The 26,664-nt window shown below is 46.5% G+C and overlaps 1 protein-coding gene and 1 non-coding gene across 3 annotated transcripts; one reads left to right on the top strand and one right to left on the bottom strand.

Annotated features, from left to right (window-relative positions):
* The first annotated feature begins 154 nt into the window (after positions 1 to 154).
* Positions 155 to 26,664, top strand: Sdad1 (SDA1 domain containing 1). 2 transcript variants are annotated; one of them, XM_040747407.1, is made up of 22 exons: positions 156 to 363; positions 2,271 to 2,375; positions 2,689 to 2,787; positions 2,956 to 3,066; positions 5,283 to 5,354; positions 5,430 to 5,530; positions 6,980 to 7,037; positions 7,848 to 7,922; positions 9,667 to 9,768; positions 11,202 to 11,271; positions 12,277 to 12,380; positions 13,725 to 13,782; positions 15,435 to 15,493; positions 16,395 to 16,471; positions 17,141 to 17,238; positions 17,343 to 17,419; positions 17,992 to 18,118; positions 18,281 to 18,372; positions 18,510 to 18,700; positions 18,805 to 18,889; positions 20,041 to 20,202; positions 23,659 to 26,664. In XM_040747407.1, exons 1-22 carry the CDS (start codon positions 274 to 276, stop codon positions 23,704 to 23,706), a joined length of 2,061 nt encoding a protein of 686 aa, XP_040603341.1. In that variant the 5' UTR covers positions 156 to 273; the 3' UTR covers positions 23,707 to 26,664. The 2 variants fall into 2 exon arrangements, with proteins under 2 accessions (XP_040603342.1, XP_040603341.1); XM_040747408.1 differs by lacking the exons at positions 20,041 to 20,202; positions 23,659 to 26,664 and adding an exon at positions 19,136 to 19,275 and having other exon boundaries at positions 155 to 363.
* On the bottom strand, positions 7,443 to 7,562 carry LOC121141037. The gene has a single exon (XR_005877985.1). It is a non-coding gene; the product is annotated as a U6atac minor spliceosomal RNA (small nuclear RNA).

The raw sequence follows: 26,664 nt of genomic DNA, 5'->3' as shown, positions 1-26,664 counted from the left end.
CTTTCATTGTGTCTAAAATATTGGCGACAGCAGTAGCGATTGCCCAACAGCAGGGACCGACAGCGAGCAGACACCAACAAAGCACTGCAAACAGGGCGGGTAAGTTTGAGCCTCTGAGCCTCCCGTAGCTCGGTACGGCTTGCCGAGTGTCCCACGTGCTGCTTCCGGTTACTCTGGGACACACGAGTCTAAGCTGCCGCGGGGACCGGCCGTGACTGGCGAGGGCCTACGTTTTCCAAGAAGTCCCCGCCAGGTAGCCCATCTGCCGCCACCATGTCGGGCAGGAACAACAACAAGCTGCCCAGCAACCTGCCGCAGTTACAGAACCTGATCAAGCGGGACCCGCCAGCCTACGTCGAGGAGGTGGGACGGGGATGCGGCTCTGGGGTCCTCCCGGGAGGAGAGGGTGCGGGGAAGGAACGTTCCTCAGGGCTCGTCTCCCGCCGCTTGCAGACCCCACTCGCTGCCGCCGAGACACGGCTTAAAACCTGTCGCCTGCGCATTTGTGCAGCCACCCCGCCGCGGTGCCGAGGGCCGCGCCCAGCCGCCGGCCGCCTCGGATCAGAGACTCATTTAATTAGCCCCTCGCTTTGGAGGAGTCGTGCTTACAGATGCTTCCCACAGACGGCCGCGCCCCAGCCCCCCGAGCCCTGCCAGGACGAGCAGAGCGTTCTCAGATGCCCGGGCCGCCGTCAGAACCTTAGAAGGTGCGGTGAAGCCAGGGTTCCAACCCATTGGGAGCCAGCCTGAGCTAGAGTTGAGAAAACGCTTTGGGAAAAGATCGAGGTCGACAGTTGTGAGGGCCTTAGCACTTCAGGTGCGTGAAGTGAGACGAAATGAAAGCGGTGGCTTTGTGCTGTTAGCCTGGTGGAGACTTCAGACACGCATTTGTCTCGGAAGCATTTAAACCATCATCCCAGGCTGCTGCCGTTGACTTCCCGCGACACTGTGACTTTTTTCCCCAGAGGATAACTCAGCTCGTTTTTTGATTGTCCCTCTCCCCCAAACTCATGTATCTTTACATATGAGTGTTTATACAAATGCTTTTCAATACTTCGGGTGGCCGCCAATAGAGAGTGCCAGACTGGTACAACAAAGTACTGACAGGCAGGGCTTTCCGGTGTCCCGAGTCCCGTCATTCGCAAAGGTGTCGATTAAGAGTCCTTGCCTTTCTTTTTCTGTTAGCATGCAGAGTGGTGGGCTTTATTTCAGACTCTCGTATGTATATGCTGCGTTTTGTTCTTACCTGCCCCCTTCTACACTGCCCTTCCCAAGCCTTCCTGGTCCCCTTCCTTTTCCCAGACAGCCCCTGCTTCTGTATTGATGTCCCATACATTTCAGTTCCCAGCACCCCTTTAAGACCTCATCTTCCTGGGGAGTGACTCAGTGGTTAAGAGCACTGGTTGCTTTTCCAGAGGACCCAGGTTTGGTTCCCAACATCTTCATCATGTCTCATAACCATCTGTAACTCCAGTTTCGGAGGAGCCTACACCCTCTTCTGGCCTCTGGATGCCAGGCACATGTGTACACACATACATGTAAATACTCAGTATACATGAAAAAAGAGTCTTCCCCCATATCCCCCTTTCTAACTTGTGTCATCAACATAAATTTAGATCTAAATTCTGCTTAGGAGAGGAAACATAAGAAAGAAGTCTAGCTTACTTTCTTAACATAATGATTTCCTTCCAATGTCATGATTATATTGTTGCTCGTAGCTGAAAAAAATGTGTATATGTGCCAAATTTTCATTGTACATTCTTTCTGTTGATGAACACCCAGGCCAGTTCTGTTTCTGGCTGTAATAGGTAGCACACCAATAAACACGGTTGTGCAAGTGTATCTGTAGTGTTTGATTGGAGTCCTTTTGCTGTATACTCAGGAGTGTTATAGCTGGGCCATACAGGAGTTCATGTGATGTGGACGGGAGAACAGGCCACAGTCTGAGTTCCTGGCCCTTTGTTTATGCCTCTCTGCTCAAGCTTCTATCCTAAGGAACAGGGCTCACAGGAGCCATGTGGTGCTGGAGATTTTTCAAAATCCAGGTGGACAGATACAGAGAAGGAGAAAGGAATGTTTTAAGAGCTGGGGGTGTGACTTGGTAGAGGGTTCACCTGCCATTCATGAAGCCTTGGTTTTAATCCTAGGACCACCAAATAAAGTGTGTTCTTACATACCTAGACCTTTTCTCTGCGCCGCTGGCAAAGATGTGTGCACCTTGTTATTCTGCATAAAAGAGTGTGACAGACTCCATTCTCTTTCCCCTACAGTTCCTCCAGCAGTATAATCACTATAAATCCAATATGGAGATTTTCAAGTTACAACCAAATAAACCGAGCAAAGATCTGGCAGAGCTGGTGATGTTCATGGCACAGGTAAGAAGGTAATGGTAATTCCTCAGTGGGACAGAGGTGCAGAAGTACCACTGCCCCGCCCCCGCCCCACCCCTGCTATTTCCGGCCTTCTTCCTAAGATGTGTTAGAGGATTTTGATTTAACACAGACCAACCAGAACAAAAATCAAAAAGGTTTTTTTTTTAATTCATCATACAAGCAGGTTCTCAATTGTGCTGTGTACATTTCACAAAAAAAGCCACTGGAACCATGAGAGTTGTAGAAAAATTAGCATACAGGGAAAGCTGGCAGCAGGGAGAAAGGCCGCCCTGAGAAGAACTCTGCTTTGTTACAGATTGGCCACTGCTACCCGGAGCATCTCAGTAACTTCCCACAAGAGCTAAAGGAGCTGCTCTCCTACAATCACACTGTCTTGGACCCGGATCTCCGAATGGTAGGAGAGTTAAAATGTCCTGTGCATGCAATGACAATGGAGAAGTGAGGGCACCTTCCAGCGGAACACCTTTCTGGTGCCTGGGGCAGGGCAGAGGTGGATGTGCATGCCAGGTTTCTCATTTGATTAACTTCACCATCATCTAGTATGTTCTTTTCCTCCCCCTAGACATTTTGCAAAGCGTTGATCTTGCTGAGAAATAAAAATCTCATCAACCCATCGAGTTTGCTAGAGCTCTTCTTTGAGCTTCTGCGATGCCACGACAAGCTCCTGCGGAAGGTAAAGAACCAACATTTGCTGCCTACATCCCTCTCTTCATGAGCTGACGTGACAGAGTTCAGAGTTCACAGAATTATTAACTCATTTGATAGGGTAAGAGATATAGCTGATACAGCTATGCAGTTTAATATTAATAACCAACATTTGCTGAATGCCACTCTGGACTAGCATTAATCTCAAAGGCTTCCAGTATGTGTTTATTCACAAAAACCTGAAACAGAGATTGTTGAGGTCTTTATGGTTAATGCTATACAGACTGGTTGAGGCACTGCAAATGGCTTGTCTCGGTCAGTCATACAGCTTCTGTATGTGTAGGACTAGACCATGAACCCATGCAGTCTGGTGCCAAAACCTAGTCTCTTCATGACTATGCTGTACTGAATGGTTACATGAGGACATGCACACTAGCTAGAACCAACCTGCACAATAAAAACTTTTTGTTGTTTTAGCATTTTTCTATGACTATATATTTGCTTATTTAAGACAGGAGCTGAAGGCTTGTTGATTGAGTGTAGTCTTCCTTGCCTGGCACTTTGGTCCGTTGTGCCTCCCCTCCCCCCGCCAGCCGCCTGGGCTCTGCCACAGTTGTAGTCCCCAAATAACACACAGGACGCTGTATTAATTATGAAGCTGTTGGCCATTTGTTTGTTTCTTACTGGCTAGCTCTGAGTTAAGTATTTAACCCATAATCTTAAGTATTTCTCTTACCAGAGAAAATGGTCCAGATCTCTTACTCCTTTGGAGGCTACATTGTGACTGACTCTGCCTCTCTTTCCCAGAATCCTCCTTGACTCGTAGTCCCACCTATCTTGCTTCCCTATTGGCCAACAGTGCTTTATTCAACAACCAATAAGAGCTAGATTTACAGAATTTCATCTCCCATCAAGGCTTATGAAACAAGTTTCAGAAAGAAAAGCTTAAGTTTATATTCATTAAGTTAATCCCTCATACCAAATATTAAAAGGCTACTACTATTTGGTTTGAGCGTTTATAGTTCTGGTCTAAGTCGTGAACTACAAATGATCCATGGTACCATGTTTTGGCCCCGTTTAGTCACAGAATTGTCATGCGTTCGGTCAGATGTTTGCTTCTCTTAGAAGAGTTAGGGGCTGGAGAGATGGCTCGGCGTTGAGCACTCACTGCTCTTCCAGAGGATCCAGGTTCAGTTCCAGCACCCTCATCGGACAGTGACAACCATCAGGAACTCCAGCTCCAAGGGATCTGACACCTCTGGCCACCATGGCACCTGCTCTCATGTGCACATACCCAAATGCAGGCACATACACAACTACGTTAATTAAACATAATAAAAAGAAATATTTTATATTCATTTATAGTGTACAGTTCAATGAACTTTTTTGAAAGACTCGTTTTTATTTGTGTGGGTGTTTAACCTATGTGTGTATGTATACTACATGCATTTATTGCTCACAGAATCCAGAAGAGGGTGTCAAGTCCCCTTGAACTGGAGTTACAGACAGTTGTGAGTCACCATGTGTGTGCTGGGAACTGAACTTGGGTCCTCTGCACAAGCAGCCAGTGCTCTTAACTGCTGAGCCATCTCTCAGGTCCTCTGTGCTTTCTGTTTCTGGGTTTCTTGTGGTGCTGGAGGTTGAGTCCAGCGCCTTGCAGTTGCTGGAAGTGCTTGTTCACTAAGCTGCATCCCAGCCCTTGAGTCTTTCAGACTAAGTAGTCCAGCCTGACTTTGACCTTGTTGCAATCCAGGCTGCCTCGAACACTCTTCCTACCTCTGTCTCAAGAGTGGTACAGTACCGCAGTTTGCCTATTCTTGATGTTAGTGGAGTTACACATTACTTTTTTTGCAGCTGTCTTCTTGCCCTCAGCCTGCTGTTTCAAGATCGTGTCCTTTTCATTGACAAATATCACTGTATGGCTCTGCCACTTGTTTACCCATCATCAGTGCCATTCATCACCCAGTGGGTGTTTGCGTTGCTTCTCCTTTTTGCCTGTTGTAAACAAAGGAGTTCTGACTGTTTGTGTAACAGGTAGGGACTAGGTTTTCTTTTCTCTGGGGTAGACGTGTTCATTTGGTAAGGACCCCGGGGGCAGCCTTACCTTTAGCTGCTCTTGAGTGTTTGCTTCTTTGGATCTCTTCTAGTAGAGAAGGAAATAGGAGAAGCAGGGTTGTCCTGCGTATTGGTGCTTTTCTCCAAGGTCAGACATGCTCATGGGTTTCCTGTGCTTTCTTTCCTCAGACTCTGTACACACATATTGTGACTGACATCAAGAACATAAACGCCAAACACAAGAACAATAAAGTGAATGTGGTAAGTGCCCTTTGCGTCCTTGCTGGAAGCCTGTGCTGTCTGTACATCCGAGTCCTCATCCTCCTTGTTCCCTAGGTGCTGCAGAATTTCATGTACACGATGCTGAGAGACAGTAACGCCACCGCAGCCAAGATGTCTTTGGATGTGATGATCGAACTCTACAGAAGGAACATCTGGTAACTCAAGCAGGGATTTTTCTCATGGGAAATTCACACACACACATACAGAGCTCTGGCTGTCCTGAAACTCCCTCTGTAGACCAGACTGGCCTCAGATTCAGAGATCTGCTGCCTCTGCCTCCCAAGTGCTGGGATTAAAGGTGTGCACCACCACCACCCAGCTATATTTCCTTTATAATGATTACAGGACTCATAGATAAGTGTGGCTTTTTGTCTTTGTTTTAACCTTACACTCTAATGTACTTCTGTTATCCATTGAGTTGAGCATAATGTGCAGAGGCATTCATGTGTTTGGTGCTTTTGTCAGCTCAACATGCGTTACTGCTATCTGGGAAGCGGAACCTCAGCTGAGAAGATGCCTCCATCAGATGCTCTGTAGGAGTTTATGGTGCATCTTTTTAATTAGTGATGGATGTGGGAGGGCGCAGCCCATGGTGCAGTGTTATCCCTGCACATGGCCCTGAGTTGTTCAAGAAAACAGAATGAGCCGGGCATTGGTGGCTCACGCCTTTAGTCCCAGCACTTGGGAGGCAGAGGCAGGCGGATCTCTGTGAGTTCAAAACCAGCCTGGTCTACAAGAGCGAGTTCCAGGACAGCCTCCAAAACAATACAGAGAAACCCTGTCTCGAAAAACCAAAACCAAACAAACAAAGAAACCAGGAAGAAAGCCAAAAGCAGCACTTGGTGGTCTCTGCTTCAGCTCCTGCTCTAGCATCTCTCAGTGATGGAGTGTGAGCTGAAGTAAACCTTTTGTCAGCTGTGGTTGAGATTTCACTGATGTTTGAGACAGGGTTTCTCTGTATTGTTTGGAGCCTATCCTGGCACTTGCTCTGTAGACCAGGCTGGCCTGGAACTCACAGAGATCCTCCTTCCTCTGCCTCCCAGTGCTGGGATTAAAGGCATGGGCCATCAACGCCCAGCACTGTTTAAGTTTTTAAAATAATGTTTGTATACATTAGGAGTGTGTGTGGGTGTACCCAAGCCTGACATCTGTTGTCTTCCTCAGTTGCTCTTTACCGTAAGGTATGAGACAGAGTCTCTCATTTGAACCCAGTAGAACTCAGTTTAGTTCAGCTAATCTGGGTAACTGGTTTGCTGTTGGGATCCCATCTCTGTCAACAGACAGGCCCCATGCCCCCCTGACAGGAGTGGTGGGATTTGAACTCCAGTCCTCATAGGAGCACTCTCCTCACTAGCCGTTCCTCTAACCCTGGGTATTGCAGTTTTTTTCCTTCTGAGTTTTTGGTGGTTTTGTTTTTGGAGTAGGGTTCCTGTGGCACCAAATGTTCTTCACATTGATGGCTTCAAGTTGTGTCTTAGACTTAGCTGGAACTTAGGGAAGTTTTGTGCCTGTGCTGACTCTCAGCAGCTTGTCACTGTGAAATCCTAGAATTGACCATCCTAATGTCAGAGGTCCTTGGTGTTTGATGCCGTTTTCTCTTCCAGGAATGATGCTAAAACTGTCAATGTTATCACAACTGCCTGTTTCTCCAAGGTCACCAAGGTGAGCTGTAGGGCTGTGCAGAAGCGAACCGAAGTGGAGCTGGGTGCGTCAGGAGGGAATGGCTACCATTTCTACGTCATACCTTAAAAACCCTGTAGCTCAGTTGACTCCTCTAAAGTGGGAGCCAGGAAAGCGACTCTGTAAAAAGAGACGCCATCGAGCCCAACTGCATGATGCAACAAAACAACAGCAGCAGTTCACATTATTTTCCCCGGTGATACCCGGCTTTTCTTCTGTCGGGCCCCGGCACAGCTGAAAGAAACTCAGACAATGTGTGACTTGTAAGAAAGGCTGTGGTGGCTCCTTTCTTGAGATAGAAATTCTCAGCAGTCTGCCCTAAGGGAGCTGTATAGAGCCTGGCGGTTGTTTCTGTTGAGGTCAGTGTTTATCAGTAGATAGAGTGTATAAAGACAGTGATCGGATGCCACAGCTTCCATGCCAGTGCCTTAACTACATGTGTGTTGTGAGGCTCAAGCCCCTCCATCCTTGTCAAGGGGAGCGCTAACCTCTCCTTCCATATAGCATGTGCTTGACAGTCTTTCTTCTGATTAATGATTGACTTGGGGGCTCTGGGGATGGAACCCAGGGACTGGCCTAACTCTCAAGCATGTGCACTGCCATTGAGCTGCCTGCGTCCCTCTCCTCATCCTAGTTAAGGACTTTTTTGCGTGTTTGTGAAATATTTTAAATCATGGAGAAGGAGTGATTCCCTCCCTCCCTTTGAGGTTCTTTTCTTCCGTGTGCGTGTGGGTTGGAAGTCTGTGTTTGTTGTAACATGGGTGTGTTGACTTGTTTCTTGTTGGTCTTTAGATCCTAGTTGCTGCTTTGACTTTCTTTCTCGGCAAAGATGAGGAAGAGAAACAGGACAGTGACTCAGAGTCCGAGGTGAGTTGAATGAGGTGTCCAGTTCTTCACGTGTTGCTCTGAGTTCAGTCTGTCAGATGTTAGAGTTAGAAGGAAACGAGTGTCACATATGTCCTTTTTAAAGTCCTGCCATGTTGAGACTTTAATGCAAAACATTTGCAATTTATTCCTATTATTTATCTAGTAAGACTAACTAAAATGTAAGTCACATTCATTCTACCCCGATCTTAGTTCTAAGTTATTTCTTCCTGTTCATATATAAATTTAGAAGAAAAGAGAATGCTGGCAGTTATGAAATAGTACCACTGTCCCAAAAGTAGGAAAGAGAGGAGGATAATGTCACAGTGTTTTTAAAAATCAAGATTTGTGCTAAAAAATAAAATTTTTAGAGGAAGTAAAAATAAGTTCTTTTTTTACAGAAATTATTAAAAATATGCATATCCATGTAGGGCTAGAGTAATTGCCCAGTGGTTAGAACACTTGTTGCTCTTGTAGAGGCCCAGAGTTTGGTTCCCAGCACCTATGTTGGGCAGTTTAAAACTGCATGTAACTCCAGCTCCAAAGGCGTGAACAACATCTTCTGCTTTCTGTGGAGATCTGCAGGGATGTGCAGACCCACACACACAAATACAAATAAATGATTTTAACATTGTGGTAACTAGACCAGGAACCCCTGGTAACATGTTACTGTATTTCCTTGTAAAGACTTTGAGACAATGTAGACAGAGTAAAGGTTTTCTTGACTCTGGGTTGTTTCTGTCCTAGGTCCCCTTCCAGGTTACCCATTTAGTTTCCAGTGCATTTTTGTGTGTACAGAGAGCCTTACATAAACTTTTAGCAGCTTTATGCGTTATATGTCCACACTGAGTGTGCTTTGTGTCGCTGTATGCAGATGCAGTTGGTTCAGATCTGTGAATACCCACTGAGTATCCAGAATAGGAATGTATTACACTTTAAGTGTGCTTCCATTGATGAATACATTCACAGTTTCCTTCAAATAAAAGCAACATTGTGTTTGCATATATCATACTGAAATGAAAAGTAAATACTAAATCTGAGCACAAAAATCACCGCTGCAGGGAAAATGTGTGGCCTCTTTTAGCACACATGTTGCATAGTTCCTGATTTTAAAAGTTGTATTCATTAGTAGGTGTGTGCAAAAAGTCTTAAGAACTAAAACATAGGGGCCAGAGAGATAGCTCAGAGATAAAGCCCTGTGGAGCAATCCCAGCGACGTGAGCTGCATCTGTAGAAGCCATGTAAAGGATGGAAATAGGAATCATTCTGCAGAGTTGTCCTCTGACAGCTACGCAAGCACTATTGCATACACACACACACACACGCACACACACACACACGTTGACACTGACGAGGTTATTTTATTAAACAACCTAACACCTGTAACTCCAGCTCCTGAGGACTCAAGGCCGATGGCCTGCATGGGCACTGCACTCATATCATATTCTTTTTGTTTGGTTTTTTGAGACAGGGTTTCTCTGTGGCTTTGGAGGCTGTCCTGGAACTAGCTCTTGTAGACCAGGCTGGTCTGAACTCACAGAGATCCGCCTGCCTCTGCCTCCTGGGTGCTGGGATTAAAGGCGTGCGCCACCAACGCCCGGCCTCACATGCACATTCTTACACACAGACACACATAATAAAAATTAAGTGAATCCCTAGAACAAAGCGGGATGCAGTTGAAGGTCTGTGCACTGCTCCTGTGCAGATTTTCCTTGCTCCCAGTTTCCCAGTGTCCTTTGTTCTTCAGGATGAAGGACCCACAGCGAGAGACCTGCTGGTGCAGTATGCCACGGGGAAGAAGGGCGCCAAAAACAAGAAGAAGCTGGAAAAGGCCATGAAAGTGCTAAAGGTGAGATTTGTACCCGGAAACTGCAGTGGGAACCATGAGTGTTAGGACTCGCATGGAGTTTGTAGCCTGCTAAGGTTTGGAATCAAGAGATAATATTAAAGACAAACAAACCTTAAGAATGTGTAATGAATTGTAAACATTAACATTTTAGATGAATAGGTTATATTCAGCTCTGACAAAACTGTGACTTAAATGAATTTGATTAAATTTACTTTGATTAGATATGAGTTCTTTGAAAAAGTTTGGTATTTGGTGATGGTTATTCCAAATATCATTAGTTTGATCCCCGTGGAGCCTCTGTGTGTGTGTGTGTGTGTGTGTGTGTGTGTGTGTGTGTGTGTGTGTGTGTGTGTGTGTGTGTGTGTGCGCGTGCACATTTATGGGTGTTACAGTTTATTTGTGTGTGGCAGTTAGCATGTATACATGTTTGTGCACGAGTTTACATTTATGCAGGTGCCTGTGAACACGGTGCAGATTGCCAAGATCAATGTTGGGTGTCTTCAATCCCTTTGCACCTTACTCTTTGATAAAGGATTGCTCCCTGAGCCTGGCTAGTCTGGCTGGTCAGTGAACTCCGGGAATCCACCTGTCTCTCTCTGCCTTTGCAGAGCTAGAGTTCCAGGGCACGCCACCACATCCCGCTTGGTGCTGAGGATGCAAACTCAGGTCCTCAGGCTCCCATGGCAAGCACTCTGCCAACTGAGCCTTTTCCCCAGCCTCTACGTTGTGCTAGCATTTGCATCTTTAATCTTTAAGTCACACATCTCATAGCCGATTTGTTTTTACTTTTGTTGTTGTTTGGTTGTTTTATTTGGTTTTTGAGACAGGGTTTGACTTTGTAGCTAGCTCTGGCTGTCCTGGAACTCACTCTGTAGACCAGGCTGGCTTCAAACTCAAGAGAGCCACCTTCCTGCCTTCCAAGTGCTGGGATTAAATGCATGCACCACCATACCTGGTTTCTCAAAGCTTAATTTTAAGAGGCAAAAACCAACTTTAGTTCTTCCAAATGAGAAAAGATTTTTAGAACAAGTATTTATATAATGGGGACAGGGAAATGGCTCCGTGGGTAAGAACTCTGCTGTGCAAGCGTGGCCACCTGAGTTCAGATATCTAGTGCAAGCCAGGTGTGGCTGCGCACATCTGTAACGCTAGCCCTGATGTGAGGGGAGACAGGCGGGTCCCTGGAAATTGATAACCAGCCTGCCTTGCTAGAAAACAGTAAGTCCAGGTTCAGTAAGAAACCCTATCTCGGTGAGACAAAGTAGAGTAGTAGAGCATTGACATCTTCCCTGTTGGGCACACAGCCTACAGTCAGTCTAGGACTGGCTAAGCCTTCAGGACACAAGCACACAGACAGGCTGAGGACTGCCTAGCTGACATGTCACAGGAATTCAGAGCCAAGGGGTTTTGAATGGGTTTCCCTTCTCTTTCAGAAACAAAAGAAGAAGAAGAAACCAGAAGTGTTTAATTTTTCAGCTATTCATTTGATTCATGATCCTCAAGGTACCATAATTGCTACTTCTGAGTTCCTAATTGGTCTTATCACTTCCTGTTTTCTTACTCTTGTTTTAGGTCAGTCTTTCTTAATTGAGTCACCTAGGAAACTGGGTAAAGTGAAGATTCTGATTCATTAGGGGGTGTGTGTGACTTTGGAGTCTGCACTTCCAAGAAAGTCCTAGTAGATTGGCTGCTGGCTGCCTGCAGACCACTCTCTTAGAAGCAAACTATATCCGTAGTCACTGCAGAGACTGATGCACAGCATCTCGGGAGCCTGTATTTAGGAATATGTATATACATATGTGTGAAACAGCAATTAATGGAAAAGGGCAGGGAAAGGTAAGGGAGGGCTTGAAGGGAGGAAAGGGAAGGAGGAGATGACATGATTATAACATCAAGAGATAAAAGAAATAGTTTTTAAAATATGTCTTGAAACCCAGGGCTGAAGAGTTGCCCTAGCAGCTAAGAGCACTGTCTGCTCTTGCACAGGACCCAAGTTTGGTTCTTGGCACCCACATCAAGTGCCTCACAATGCCAACCTGGCTTTGAGGGATCCAACACCTCTGTGAACATCCGCACACATGTGCACATACAAGCATACACATAAAATTAATATTCTCTAAAAGATGTTAGAAATCACCTTGAGTGTTGGCACAGCACTCATGAGGCAGAGGCAGGCAGATCTCGGAGTTCTAAAGACCAGCCTGATCTACACAGTGAGTTCCAGGGCAACTAAGGCTATGTAGTGAGACCCTGTCTAAAAAAAAACTTAAGAGTCCTTAAGACGGCCGGGAGGTGGTGGTACACACCTTTAATCCCAGCACTCGGGAGGCAGAGGCAGGTGGATCTCTGAGTTCGAGACCAATCCTGGTCTACTGAGCGAGTTCCAGGACAGGCTCCAAAACAATACAGAGAAACCCTGTCTTGACGAATTTGGGGTGCCATATTTGATCTTTTCAGTGATGTAACTCTTCGTGCCCTTTCCCTGTGCCTCTGATTCTTTCCTCCCAGATTTTGCAGAAAAGCTTCTGAAGCAGCTAGAGGGCTGTAAGGAGAGGTTTGAAGTGAAGATGATGCTCATGAACCTCATCTCCAGATTGGTGGGAATTCACGAGGTACAGAGCTTCTCATGGCGGATGTCGGGAGTGGAGGGAATTCACGAGGTGTAAAATGCACTGCTTCTCTTGGTGGATGTTAGGAGTGGGGTGGGCTTGGTAAAGGAAAGCAGTTACGTAGAACAATGTCTCGGTTCTAATCCCCAAGCATTTACACGGTTAGAATTAGTAGGAAATCAAACCTTTCCCCCTGAAAGCAACTACTTTTATTTACCATTGTTGCCTTTCCAGTGTATATGCACATACTAATCTATGCACATGTTCACATGTAACCATTATGTGCTCTGTACTTCATACTTTCACATACATGTTCCTGAGCCAGAATAAACTACATACTTCTCTTGATTCTTCTTGTTACCTTCCAGTGTGCTAATCATCCTGGCATTAGCTTCCAGGTGTCTCGGGTAGGGGTTGTACGTTTGCAAAGCAGGGATCCCTGGGTATTTCTTTTGTATTGAGTTAGAGCTATTTGGTGTGTGTATATAGTGTGCATGTGGATACTTTCAGAATAGCTGCCTTTAGAAAAAGATTACCAAAGTTTTAGATCACAAGGAAGTGACCCTTGGAATTGTTCTCTTGACGGCTTTGTTTTTTTCCTCTTACATGTATGGGGGTTTTGCCTGCATGTATTTTTGTGTAATGCATGTGTTCAATGCCCCTCTTTTGGGGCATCAGACCCTCTGGAACTGGAGTTAGTTACCTGTGGCTGTGAGTCATCATGTGGGTACTGGGAACACGTGGTCATCTGGAAGAGCAGCCCTTGCTGTTAACATCTTAGCCATCTCTCCAGCCCAGTTTTCTAACATGGCTGTCATGACTGGTTCTGCTCTGAGATTGTTCAACATTTTGCTTTTCTTGGTTAGAAATACAGAGACCAGAGTCCTTCCTCCAGTGTAGTTGGGCTAGTTGACAGTAGAGTCAGGGGTATCAGTTTGTGGCACTCTAATAACACTAGGGCCACTCAGATTGTCCCTGTTCTGTCCCCAGGGGCTTTAGGACCAGTGCTGGTCCTGACCTTGCTCTCCTTCTATGAACACCAAGACAAAGCTCTGCAGCCAGGCCAGGGCCAAAACTACAAGGGTGTTGGGTTTTGTCTGCCTTTCCCTACCCATTCTACTCTTTCTCTCTTGTATGGAAAGAGAGCAGGGTAATGGGGGAGAACATTCTTTCGCTGAGTTATTGCAGCATATTGAATTAGCCTGTGGTGAAATTGCTTACTGAGGCTAAAACAAGTCAAAAAGCTTGCCAGTGCATTTATCTTGGTGATGAAATTGCATGGTGGAAACTGAAATTTCATGCTTACATTTCATAAATGTTAAAGTTGGTGCATTCTTCTCTCCACAGCTTTTCCTCTTCAACTTCTACCCTTTTGTGCAAAGGTTCCTGCAGCCCCACCAAAGAGGTAAACTTCCTGTGTGTCTGTTCCTTGATGGCTGCAACCTAATAGGTGCTAGTCTGTTGCTATAGCACCGTTAAGGACAGATAGAGTTATGTGTGTTTTATATAGAGAAAAGAAAGGAAGATGGAAAGCTGAGGCCGGAGGATCAGGACTTCAGTCCAGCCCACACACACACACACACACACACCCCTAAAAAATAAAAATAAAGATAAATTCTTGCTTGCAAGTCTTTTTGTAACATAAATTCTCTTATCAGAAATTCTAGTTTTGGGCCTAGAGAGATGGCACAACAGTTAGGAGCACTATACTGCTATTGCAGAGGACCTTGGTCTACTTCCTAGTCCCCACATGGTGGGTTACAACCATCCATAACTCCAGTTAATAGATCCAATACCCTCTTCTGACCTACACAGGCACCAGGCATGCGTATGGTGCACAGACACGTGTGCAGGAAAAACATCCATACACATAATAAATAAGTCATAAACATGATGTAATTTTCACTTTAACCGTAGGTTGTGGTGGCGGGACTCCATGGCCTTGTGTGCCTCCTCAGTTAGCAGTGACACAGAAGCAGGGAGAGATGACCGACAGGAAGGAAGTGAACATTTGAACATCTGACATGAGCCTAGCGCCATGCTTAGTGCTTTCTCTACGTCACTAGATGAAATGCTTCAGTTGTCTCTTGGAAGTACAGAAAGTGACCACAGAATTCAAGTGAATGAGAAGGCAGTGTTCGCCTCTTTTCCCAAAGGCCTCCTCATTTTATTTTTGGTTGGTGGTGGCTTTTTGTCTGGCTTGTTTTTATATTTTTGAGAAGCTCTCACTATTCGTGCTTGGCTAGCCTGGAACCCCCTGTATACACCAGGTTGGCCTTGAATTCACAGAGGTCCTCCTGCCTCTGGCATGCACCACTGCACCCAGCTTGGGGTTTGTTTGTTTTTGAAACGGGCTCTGTAGCCCAGGCTGGCTGGAACTTCAGTAAGCCTCCTGCGTGGGCCCCTTGTGTGCTGCACTAACGGACATGAGACACATGCCTGGTCCAAAGGCCTTGTTCTTTCCATACACTGCTTCCTTTGGAAGAGAGTTTTCATATGTGTACATTTGTGTTTGTCCAGCAGATGTTTGTTTGGTTAGTTTGGGGCTTGAGACCAGATTTGGTGTATAGCCCTGACTGGCTCCAGTCTCGGGTCCTTCTGTCCCTAGGACCTCACTCCTATGTGCTAGGATCATAGGGTGAGCTACCACACACAGCCTTCTTGGTTTCTATGCCTACACAGAAAGCCAAGGTGAGCGTACATCTGTTAGGCACTAAGTTCTTACTCTCACCGAATTGGTGCTCTGGAGGGAAGTCTAGGCAGCGCAGTATAGTACTCAGGTCAAGGTTCGGAAGAGAAAAGCAGAGTAAGGACAATATTGAGTATGGAGGCAGATCCTCTTTTAGGCTGGGGATCTCAGAGGCCCTCTTGATGAGGTAGAGTTGAACAGTGGACCTGAAGGAGCCAAGAGGGGAGCCCTGCAGATGGGTAGAGGCTGCTGTTCAGGTGGAGTAAGTTAAGTGACAGTTGTGTGATAACTGAGTTTGCTTGCCATGTTGCTGTAGTCCTTGGAGGCAGATGATAATGTGTGTCCCTTCTGGTCTCTTGTGCTTTCAGAAGTTACGAAGATCCTTCTGTTTGCTGCACAAGCCTCTCATCACCTGGTGCCGCCAGAGGTGAGAACTGCCCTGACCTCTGGACCGGGGGTTGGGGGGTGCAGTACAGTGAGTGCCGCCACCGGGATCCATTGCACAGTGTTGCCGCTGCTGAGCATATGAGGGTTTCTTTCAGGGCTGCTGTGTCTCCTGTCCCTTTCTTTACATGAACAGAGGAGACCTAACTCCTAAGGGCATGTAACCGGAGTCAGCTGTACAGTTCACAGAAGGGAGCGTGCTGAGGGTTCTCAATAAACGACTAGGAAAGGTCCAAGGGTATTAATAAGTTCATGCTGACTGTGGTTTAAAGCTGGTAATTCTTTGATTAAAAGCAGAGTTTTGTTTTGATTTAGTCATTGTTGAAAACAACATAATAGAATACGTAGAGTAAGAAAACAGAGGTAGCCGGGTGCCAGCTCTCAGGAGGCAGAGGCAGGAGGATCTCTGTGAGCTCGAGGCCAGCCTGGTCTACAAAGTGAGATCCAGGACAGCTAGAGCTGTTATACAGAGGAACCCTGTCTCTGAAAAACAAAACAAAGCAGAAGTGGGGGCTGGAAAGATGGATCAGTGGTTAGAGAACTTGCTGCTCTTCAGAGACCCAAGTCAGACAGCACACAGACAGCCTGAAATGAGTTCCAGCTGCTCTGGTGCTCTCCTCTAGCCTCTGAGGCTACTGGCGCACGCACGCACACACACACACATATTAAATTTTAAAAAAGAAAACAATGTGAAAGAACCTTGTGCCCAATGCTGGCAACCCAGATTACTGACCTGGAGGAGTATGTCTTTCTCCCTCTCTTCCTTAGCTTTGATTCTCAGCTCCCATCCTGGAGGTGGAAGTCTGCTTTTGCAGTGAAGAATCTGCTCTCCTCAGGAAGCAGAGACCTCTCTCACGATACAACCTCTTTTGTTTCCAACTCAGATTATTCAATCATTGCTCATGACGGTGGCCAACAATTTTGTTACTGACAAGAACTCTGGGGAAGTCATGACTGTAGGGTACGTACAGCATGCTTGGGGACAGTAGGTGTTTATAATGTACCAACATGGACAGTAGAGCTGTAGGTGTGGCCTCTAGAACAGCAGTCTTCTCTGGAGGCTCTGTGTTTCCTTTCACTGATCAGAATTCTAAGGAGGGAACCAGATAAAAAGTGCCTGTCCTTCTGATCAGCCATGTGATATTTTGCAGTTTTACTCTTTACTCCCCCCTCCCCAAGAATTTTTCTTAGACTGGGACGTGGGATTTGTTAATGAGTCGCTCTAAAGAGAAACCAGAGAACTTCGTAGCCCTTCTGGTTAACTCCAAGGCTTGTCTAACCTGCCCACATTAGGTGATACGCTGAACAGTTACTTTGTATCTCTCTTGCCATCTGTGGCTGGGAGAACAGCTCTAAAGACCTTTAACCCTTCCAAGCCGTCTTCATGCCTTCTCTCCTTAGAGTGGGTGAGCAAATCCTGCCATGATTTGTTGTACCCATTCCTGGTCCTTGTTACACTGACGGGACAAGTGACTGTTGTCGTGAGTAACAGCCTGCAAGGCTGTTCACCCTCTTTCCTCTGCCACACTGCAGGTTTAGGGTCCTAAGCCTATAAAATCCAGCCTGTGTTCCTTTTGATTTTTGAACATAAAGTTACTCTTTTATTTTTAATTCATTGCTCCTTTTCCAGAATCAATGCTATAAAAGAGATAACAGCTCGGTGTCCTTTGGCCATGACTGAAGAACTTCTCCAGGACCTGGCTCAGTATAAGACGCACAAAGATAAGAGTGAGTTGCACTTCGTTCCCTGTGGGCCAGCGAGCATGGTTGACTCGCTTTACCTCGCTGTAGTCTTTGCTTCAACATTTCTAATCAAAGGTGGTGTTTTATAGACGTGATGATGTCTGCCAGAACTCTGATTCATCTCTTCCGGACCCTGAACCCTCAGATGCTGCAGAAGAAGTTCCGGGTAGGTGAGGCATACTAAGGGTGGTCAAAAGTTTGTGGTCTCAGAAAGTGAGTGATGCCTCCATGGAGACTATGTGTGATGCGTGTGGCTCTGTTCTTCAAGCTTAGGATGCAGCTGATTGAATTCCTTGATCCTCAACCCTTGTCGCCTAAATGTGTTCTGTGATGAGGCCTGGGTCTTAAAGGCCTGCCGACTTCTTGTACATGCCAGTGTTTGATGCTGTCGGCAGGTTGGAGTCCACAGTATCAGTCAGCCAGGGGCCACCTCTTTCAGCAGGGATGAAGTGTGTTTGTATCGCAGAGAGGTGGCACTCTTGGGCACTCTTGAGACTTAGTCAGGGCCGGTATTCTTTGCAAAAGTCAGTTTCTCAGTTTAGATCAGAAAGCATTGAGAAAGACGTGAACTGTGCTCTGCCTGGGGTTTTACATTGTTGATCTGATGTGTAAGCAAATTGTTCCTTTTATTTGACTATCTCCATTTTTTTTAAATAGTGTTCTCACCCTAGAGGGCCTTTCATAATGATTGTTCCTTTTAATCTAAGCACCTTGTTTTTAAATAATTTTATCTCTTAGGGTAAACCTACTGAAGCCTCCATTGAAGCAAGAATACAAGAGTATGGAGAGTTAGATGCTAAAGATTACATTCCAGGAGCAGAGGTTCTGGAGATTGAGAAAGAAGAGGATATAGGAAGTGATGAAGGTTCGTTCTCCTCCCTTTTGCCTTGCCTTGCCTTTGCTGGGGATTGAACCCAGGTTCTCACTCACACCACGGAAGATCTAGCCCTGAAGCTGCCTGGCAAGATCTGAGTGTCTGGGTGGCTGTGTAAATGGCAGCTGTATCAGTGACTTCTCTTTCGCCCAGATGGATGGGAAAGTGCCAGTCTCAGCGGGGAGGAAGAAGATGGTGAATGGGTTGATGTGCACCACTCTTCCGACGAAGAGCAGCAAGAAATTGTAAGTCCACGTGACCTCACAAGTGCATCGTCCTGTCTGCCAAGGTGCCATGTGTGCTGGGCTGTGTTAAAATGGAAATGACCGCACTGTCACTTAAGCTGGTAACTATTTGTCCTTTTGGCTCTGTGCTCTTCAAGGCCAAGAAGCTGGACAGCATGCCCATGGAGGAGCGGAAAGCCAAAGCTGCAGCCATCAGCACGAGTCGGGTTTTAACGCAGGATGACTTCCAGAAAATCCGAATGGCCCAGATGAAGAAAGAAATGGACGCTGCCCCCGGGAAAGCCCAGAAAAGGAAATACATCGAAATCGACAGTGATGAGGAGTCCAGGTGAAAATGAGACACGCCCAGATCTTCAGTCTGCCTGCATGGCAGTGAAAATGTCTGGGGAAGGAGGTCCCCATTGTTCTGTATTGTTTTGTTCCTCTCCACAGGGGTGAATTGCTGTCTCTGAGGGACATTGAACGCCTTCACAAAAAGCCCAAGTCTGACAAGGAGACCAGACTAGCCACTGCAATGGTGAGTAGGACATACCATTCCTCCTGTGAACAGAAAGAATAAAGTGAACCATAATCCCCTAGTGTGTAGGTATAAACCTGCTGGCACGTGCTCACTTTCCCTCCCTTTCTTTCTGCCCCTCCCCCCCTTTCTTAGGTGAGGTTTTGTTTTAAGGCAGGCAGGATCTTAACCCACAACCCAGGCTGGCCTAAAACTTTAGTTGAGGGTGACCTTTGGATTCCTGACCCTCCTGCCTCTACTCTCCAGGTGGTTTATAGACATGTACTGCCATGCTTGGTTTATGCGGGGCTGAGGAAAGGACCCAGAGCCTGTGCCTGCTAAGCAAGCCCTCTTCCAACTGAGCCACATCCCAGCCCAGAAGATGAGCTTCTTTTGTTTTCTTTTGATTGGTGTCCTTTTTGTTGCTTTGTGACAGGGTCTCTCTCTGTGTGACTGTTCTGGAATTCTTGTAGACCAGGCTGGCATTGAACTCAATCAGCCTATGTCTGCTGGGATTAAAGATGCCCCCACTATCCATGACTGTTAGATGAGTTTTGACAACTGTATATAGCCATGTAACTACCACCCAAAACACAGTGCAGAGGATAGAAATGCAGATTATGCGCTCCCCGTGGTCTCAGAATGCTTAGCACATTGTTAAAGCAGCAGGGAAACATGCTCACAGTCAGAGTGGGCCTGTAGCTGCTGCTGCGCCGCTCGTGTGTGTGTGTGTGTGTGTGTGTGTGTGTGTGTGTGTGTGTGTGTGTGTGTGTGTGTGTGTGCGTGCGCGCGCGCGCGCGCGCGGTGTGCGTGTGCAGTGACCGAGTTGTCCCTCACTGCTGTCGCACCGGGTCTCCTCCTCACCTTGATCTGGTTTGACTAGAGACCCATGTGGACAGTTGGAACCGTGTGCCTTCTCCTCCACTCTCCCACGCTCTGTCTTCCTTCCCCTTTCCCACCATGCCAACACCAGCACGGCCTCTGGAATCCCGAGGAATCTGGGTGTTTGCTCTCACTGAGCTCAAGCTTTGTCTCTGTTGGATTGAGTCCTAGGGATCAAAAACTGTACTTTGTCCCTGTCTTGTCCTTGACATCCAGCAGAGTGATGAGATAACGCCCGAGGTGTGTTGTTAGTGAAGAAATACTAATCACTAATTGCTTTGTGCTAATAGGCAGGAAGGACAGACCGAAAGGAATTTGTGAGGAAGAAAACCAAAATAAATCCGTTTTCCAGTTCCACAAATAAAGAGAAGAAAAAACAGAAGAACTTTATGATGATGCGATATAGCCAGAATGTCCGGTCAAAAACCAAGCGCTCCTTCCGGGAGAAGCAGGTGGGTTCATTGTGGAGCCTGGGTGCTAACGCGAGGCGGCTGTTTGCTTGACCAGAGGGTACCTTCTGAGGACCACATGCCGAGTGTGCTTTGGGCTCGAGGGGGCACTCTGAGGCTGGGGGCAGTCGGGGTGGGAAAGCCTCAAACCTGAGCTGATAGGGGTCTCCATCTGACCTGTGGGTGACCTTGGATCATCTTCTCTGTAAGAGAAGCAAGCTGGGTCCCCTCTGGGGTCCATTCGCATGCTAATGTGGTCTCTGGCCTGTGAAGTAGGTTGAAATTGATGCGTTAGCATGGGGCTTTTCTAACTGTCCCGCGGTGGTGTGGGACTAGCTTTCGGCACTCAGTCCTGCTGTGTTGTGAGTCTGTGTGTCCTTTCCCAGAGAGTGTCGTGTCCGCCAGCCTTTGGGATTTCTCTCCATTGTCACTTAGCTGGTTTGCTTGCCTGCTTCGTGTCACGACAGGGTCTTCCTGTGTGCTTTCTAGTGGCTTGAACGCACCCAGGCTGGCTTTCTGCAGAGAGTCGCTTGCTTCAGCCACCTGGGTGCTGCTTTGCTTCCTGATTGCAGGCATGTGCTACATGCACGGCCCGGCAGTCATGCTGCTCGGTGGCCTGCTCATGTCAGTGATGCACTGTAGTAAACAGATTGACGCCATGTGTCTTCCTCTTCTGGGAGCATGCCAGAGCTTATCACATGTCATTCTGAAGCCACTGTAGAGAATCTGTGCAGTTCCAGGCTACCCAGTCTCTGAACTGTCCTTCCTGGGAGCTAACCAACAGCAACCTGCCAAGACAGTATAGTGGCCAGCCCTCCGGGCAGCTCTGACTGTGTGCCATTCTTTACTTGTAATCTGTGTTTAACACTGTAGATAATAAAGTGATGGCATCTCTAAATAAAGGCTCCGGTTTTGCCACATAGTTGAATTGACTAGACCGTCCTTCGGAGCCTTCCTAACGTCATGGAGTTGAGGAAATGGCAGCCTTGCTGTTGGCAGCCTTGTGTCTGCAAGGTTAATTTGGTGTAGGGCCTCACTCCCCACATCCTGCTTTGTAGAATGCCGGGTTTTAGCATGATAGAGAAGCTGGGCTTTCATCCTCAGCAGTGCTTCAGATTGAAAACATTGCCCTCAAAGACTAGACATTTGAGACTAAACTAAGAATGACACACTCACGGCTGCTGGTTTAAGAATGTTTCTTCATCCTGCAGTTGTCTTGCTGCTGGGACTGACAAGTGAATCAGCATTCCTGCATTTGTTTCCTTGCCTGCAGTTTCTTCAGGCTTTATTCGTTATAGAACATAACTCTTGTTCCTGACTTTCCATATTGTCTCAGCTGCACTTAGACCATCAGTGTTTAAAGTGAACATAATATGTATCAAGTAAGCTGGGCAGTGGTGGCACACACCTTTAGTCCCAATACTTAGAGGCAGAGGCAGGCAGGTCTCTGTGAGTTCAAGGCCAGCCTGGTCTACACTGGGAGTTCCAGGACAGCCAGGGTGAGGCAGAGAAACCCTGTCTCGAAAAACAAAAACAAAAAGATGCATCTAGTATTATTTTTAAGTAAAGATAATAAGGCTGGGTGTAGTGGCTCACATCTGTAATCCCAGCAACTCGGGAGGCTGGGGCAGGATCAGTGCTTGAAAGTAAAGATAATAAAATTAATTTTAGTAGTATACCTTGATTTACCTAATATGTGAAAGTAATTCTAACAGCTAATCAATACAGAAGTTATTGAGATATTTTGTATTTGTGTTAACTAATTAAAATTCAGGGTTCTATTCCTGTTTTAGTGTGTGTGATACTGAAGCGTGCAAGCGTGCGTGCGTGTGTGCGTGCGCCTCATGTCAGATGCTCAGAGAGTCCCCGTACCCTCTAGGAAAGACCAACGCTTCCCCCCTGTGGGTCTTTCACTGTGTGGCACTCACAGGGAGAGAAGGGACTGTAGGCATGCCTTCTTTCAGCTGATGGCATTTGGAGGGGGAAGGAGTGAGATGTACAAATAGTTGTGCTGACTCGGGTAGCTAGCCGGCGCTGAGATGGGCTTGGCCTGCAGCTTAACTAGTCAGGACTTCCGAGTAGCATGCACACGCAGGTCCTGTGAGTGAAGAGCCTGCAGCTTAACTACTCAGGGCTTCTCGGTAACGCGCATGAGCAGGTCCACTGAGTGAAGTGTAAACACACACAGCCAACAAGACACTGAGAGTGTTAGACCTCCTTAGCCAAACCTATTAAGATACTGTCCTAACAACCCACCTGCCTACAAAGAGATTCTTTCTCCAGCAGGGAGCATGGAGACAGAAAATGCAGAACTTCACAGGGTTTAGATGCAAAACCAGGCCACGTCCATCCTAGAATGGTTTTTATATTTTTGAGGCAGGGTTTCCCATGAGTATGAGCCCAGACTGGTCTTGAATTCCATCTTTCTGACTCAGCCTGCCAGGTGCTGAAGGTGTGAGTCATGATATCTGGCTCCCAGAAATGCCTTCTAAACAAAGCACAAGTTAACACACCTTAGTAAATAAGAAACCAGATCTCTTCAAGTAGCTGGAACAAAGAGTCATATTTGGGGATTAATGGGATAATTGTTCATCACACACTGAAGATGTGTGCCTTGAGCTTGCTTGCCTGCTTAAAACTTGGGCTTGTTCTTAATAGCCTTTAGTATTGTGGGCTGTCTGGTGAGGCTTAGAGATCTTGAGTGGACACCTGTACCTCTAAGTGCCGAGAGGAGCAGACAAGTGCTGGGTGCCACCCCTGAAGTCAGGGGACACTTTCTGTAGGAAGCATAAGGTCACTGCAGACGTTTTTTCTGTGTCTCTCCCCCCCCAGGCCTTGAAGTCAGCCTTCAAATTCTACCTTGAGTATCGTTATTGCAGGAGCCCCCAGTTCCTGTAGCTAGAAGACAGTCACGTCCAACTAGAACACAGACATCACACATTCTTTTTACCTGACACAGGATGACTAAAGAAATTAAAAAACTTAGAGCCTGAGATGAGGAAATGGCTCAGCAGGTAAAGTCCAGGAACCCATGAAGTGCAGAGAGAGAATCAGTTCCACAGAGGTGCCCTCTGACCTCCACGGGGGACCATGACTCGTGCACACACATACTAATAAAAGTAAAGTCTTTTAAAGTTAAGAGCCTGAGTTAACTAGGAAGAAATATTTGTCTTGAGCCTAATTCCCAGAGGTTTGACTCCTAATATTAATTAATGTCTTCAAGTATGAGCCGTTGAAAAGAAGTTATGGCGGTGACATATGGTGAGGTGGTCTTACTGGGTGGCAGCAGTCGCCTTCACCCACTGAGCCATCTTGCCGACCTGCATTGGAACCTGTAGGAAATACTTCACTGTGTGATGTTTTGGGATGGCTGATGACGCGTGGTTCTTACTTGTTACTTGATGGCCCAGTTGGTGAAACAAGTTCTCCCTGCTGATGCTTTCTCCTCTTCTCTTGCAGCTGGCACTGCGAGATGCACTTTTGAAGAAGAGGAAAAGAATGAAGTAACTTAGCAGCAAGTTATCCATCTGCCAGACGCTAGCAAACATTTGCTTACATTAAAAGATCAAGAACCTAGTTTAGAAACCACAGTAACTTTTGAAACAATTTAGTATTTTTAATTTGGAGGTGGGACTGGTGGGAATGTGAAATGTAAATAGTAGTGATGTTAAGATCTCTTATACCAAGTGCCTCCTAATTGCTGCTGCATACATAGCAGGTGTACATAAGTTGTTTATAGTGAGCTGTAAATAGTCCCTATTCCAGGGCCCTGGGGCTCCTCACTAAGTGCAGGGATGGGAGTTGTGCATGCTCTTCAAACAGGACAGCGTTACAAGAGTAAGAGGGTCTTGCTTGTAAATAGGCTTTCCTGCTGTATAGACTGGGTACACAATCCATCCGTTTTGTTTTGTTTATATAAAAAGTTTTGGCTAAGACCTCGCTTTTTAAATCGCCTTAAGTCTAGTGATTTTGAAATGTTTAGCAAGGTGAGTGACACACACCCATAATCCCAGCATTCCAGAAGCTAAGGCAGGAGGCTCGTTGGATTAGAACCAACTTGGGATGTACTGAGTTATCAGGGGCAGCCTGGGCTGCATAGTGAAACCCCAACCAGAAACGCAGGCAGCCTTAGAACTTTCCAGGCCTGTTCTCTGTTGCCAGGGATTTCTTGTCGAGGGGCCTGTTCTCTGTGTCTGTTGCTGGGGATTTGTTTTTGTTGCTGTGCTTCGGACCAACCCTAGGGCCTTTTGTTTCCCACTAAGTGGATTCGCTGCCTCTGAGCTTCGAGTCCAGCCCAGACTGCCGACTCTTCCCATTGGCTCAGTCAGCTCCCTTCATTCTCAACTCAACCCATTGTTTGCCTTGTTCTCATCAATGCTTACATGATTAATGTCAGATAGGTGTGTGCAGTGAGCAGGCACTCTTGATCCCTTGTGGGACCCGCTCTGCATGCAGGCCACTGGATTTAGAAATGGTTGGTGCCTTTTGCCTCAGATAGCTTAGGTAATCTTGTAATGAGAAGCTGTTGCATGTTTGGATTAGAGGAAAGGGCAGTTTTCTGCCCCTCTGAATTAGTAGCAGCTTCTACTGTTCGCTTCCCCTTTCCCCTTTTCATTGTTCTGCCCCGTCACTTTCCCGAATGGTGCCTGGGTGACTGTTAGGGGATTGCCCAGCAGCCTCCCTCACCCAGCACAGTGGTGGGGAAGTGTGGGTGCAGATGTGTGTCAGCCCTGAAGTCAGCGGGGCTCTCACTCCAGCTGCAGCTGAGCTTTGTTGTAGCTCCTCCGGCCCGCACCGCCCAGCTACTGGGGTTTCAGGCACACGCGGGGCTACTAGGGGTCATGGCCAGGCCTCAGCATATAAACCCAGAATACCAGCACATTTCCTGTGTGACATTAGCCAATTTCACTGGTATAGAAGTGCCACACACCTCTTCTGCCGAATCCCTAGTGCTAGTTAGGTGTGTCCTGTAGTGTCGAGGGCACAGCACTGTGTGAACACCTGATTTAACCCCTGCCTGCCAAGGCTGTCTGTAAATGTTACACCGCCTACCTCTCTCTGAGTAAGTTGTGTTTTGGTGGGCTTTTTTCCTTTCCTTTTTTTCTTGTATTAGTTAAGTTGCTGTGTTTATTTTAGCCACCAAGGCCAGTGTTTTGACAGCTATTTTAAAATACATGCTGAATGTCCACTGTGTATAAAATAAAGCACTGTTAGGTGCTTGCGGCTGCACACACAGTGTTTGGGTCATGTTGAGGGAAACATGACGTTCCGTGAGGATACAGCCATGCTTCATCACGATCCGGTCACTACAGTAGACACACACTGAGTCTTCACACTGGGCTGAGCATCCCCATTCCCCGTGGTGGGCAGGGCGGCGCTGTAGACAACTTGTTCTTGAGGCCTGTGGTTAAGTCAACATGCTGTTAGTATAATTTTTTAAAGGATGTAGTTAACACAAATTTTGTTTTTATTCATTTTCTGATTCATTGAAAATTTAGAATATATATAGAATATTGCATTAAAATTCTAGTTTAACTAAAATGTTTACTTGTTTTGAGTTTTCTATTTAAGCTTAGCAGATGTTTAAGCTGTACATAGATAATGTTGCTCCCACAGGTAGTGTCCTCTCATTAATTCCTTGCATGGTTGGAGTGTATTTTCTGAGATTTAAGAACATTCAGCCAGCCAAGCGGTGGTGGCGCATGCCTTTAATCCCAGCACTCGGGTGGCAGAGGCAGGAGGATCTCTGTGAGTTCGAGGCCGGGCTGGACTGACAGCCTCCGAAACAATACAGAGAAACCCTGTCTCGTAAGAGAATGAGGCAGGGCAGGAAGTTGCTGTGAGTTTGAGGCCAGTCTGGGCTACATAGCAAGATAGCAAAACCCTGTCTGGGAAGGGGGATATGAAACCAAGAAGGGTGGAGAGATCTGGACTACAAGAAGGAATCCGCGGCACCTGGAAATCTAGTTGCGGTCCAGGCTGCTGGGGGAAGCCCTTTCCTGGTCCTTCTCACCTCTGTAAAGATGCAGAGGCCACAGTTGCTTCTGCTGCAGTCACATAGCATGCTCTTCTGTTTGCATAGGTTCTCTGTTACCTTCTCTTGCAGATTCTGTCTGTGTGTTTTATCAGTCTAAGTGGTTAAAGGATGAGAAGTACTTGTAGTAAAATCCAGTATACATGTGGGAGATTATAAAAAACATACAGAAAATGTGCCAAATATTCTGGGGACGGGGTTGTTGGGATCATGTATAAGGTGTGTTTTCCTTCTACTTTCTGAGTCATGGTGTATTTTTTTAATGAAAACATATTCTTTTTTATTAATTTTAAATAGCTTGTTTTACATGTCAATCCCAGTTCCCTCTCCCTCCCCTCCTCCCGCACCCCCCCATGGTGTATGTTTTTACTTACATCATTGTGTAAGAAACAGACAAAACGAGATGGCGAATAAAGGTTTGTGGAGAATCA

This window comes from Mesocricetus auratus, unplaced genomic scaffold (assembly GCF_017639785.1).
Source record: "Mesocricetus auratus isolate SY011 unplaced genomic scaffold, BCM_Maur_2.0 Super-Scaffold_100006, whole genome shotgun sequence".
Lineage (NCBI taxonomy): Eukaryota > Metazoa > Chordata > Mammalia > Rodentia > Cricetidae > Mesocricetus > Mesocricetus auratus.
This window is presented reverse-complemented; position numbering and strand designations above follow the sequence as displayed.

Bases quoted from the DNA above. Each gene is read 5' to 3' on its own strand.
- Sdad1 (XM_040747407.1), top strand. From the start codon at position 274: ATGTCGGGCAGGAACAACAACAAGCTGCCCAGCAACCTGCCGCAGTTA. The intron at 7,038-7,847 runs GTGAGCTGTAGG...GTTGGTCTTTAG, and splicing joins GTTTCTCCAAGGTCACCAAG to ATCCTAGTTGCTGCTTTGAC. The intron at 20,203-23,658 runs GTGGGTTCATTG...CTTCTCTTGCAG, and splicing joins GCTCCTTCCGGGAGAAGCAG to CTGGCACTGCGAGATGCACT.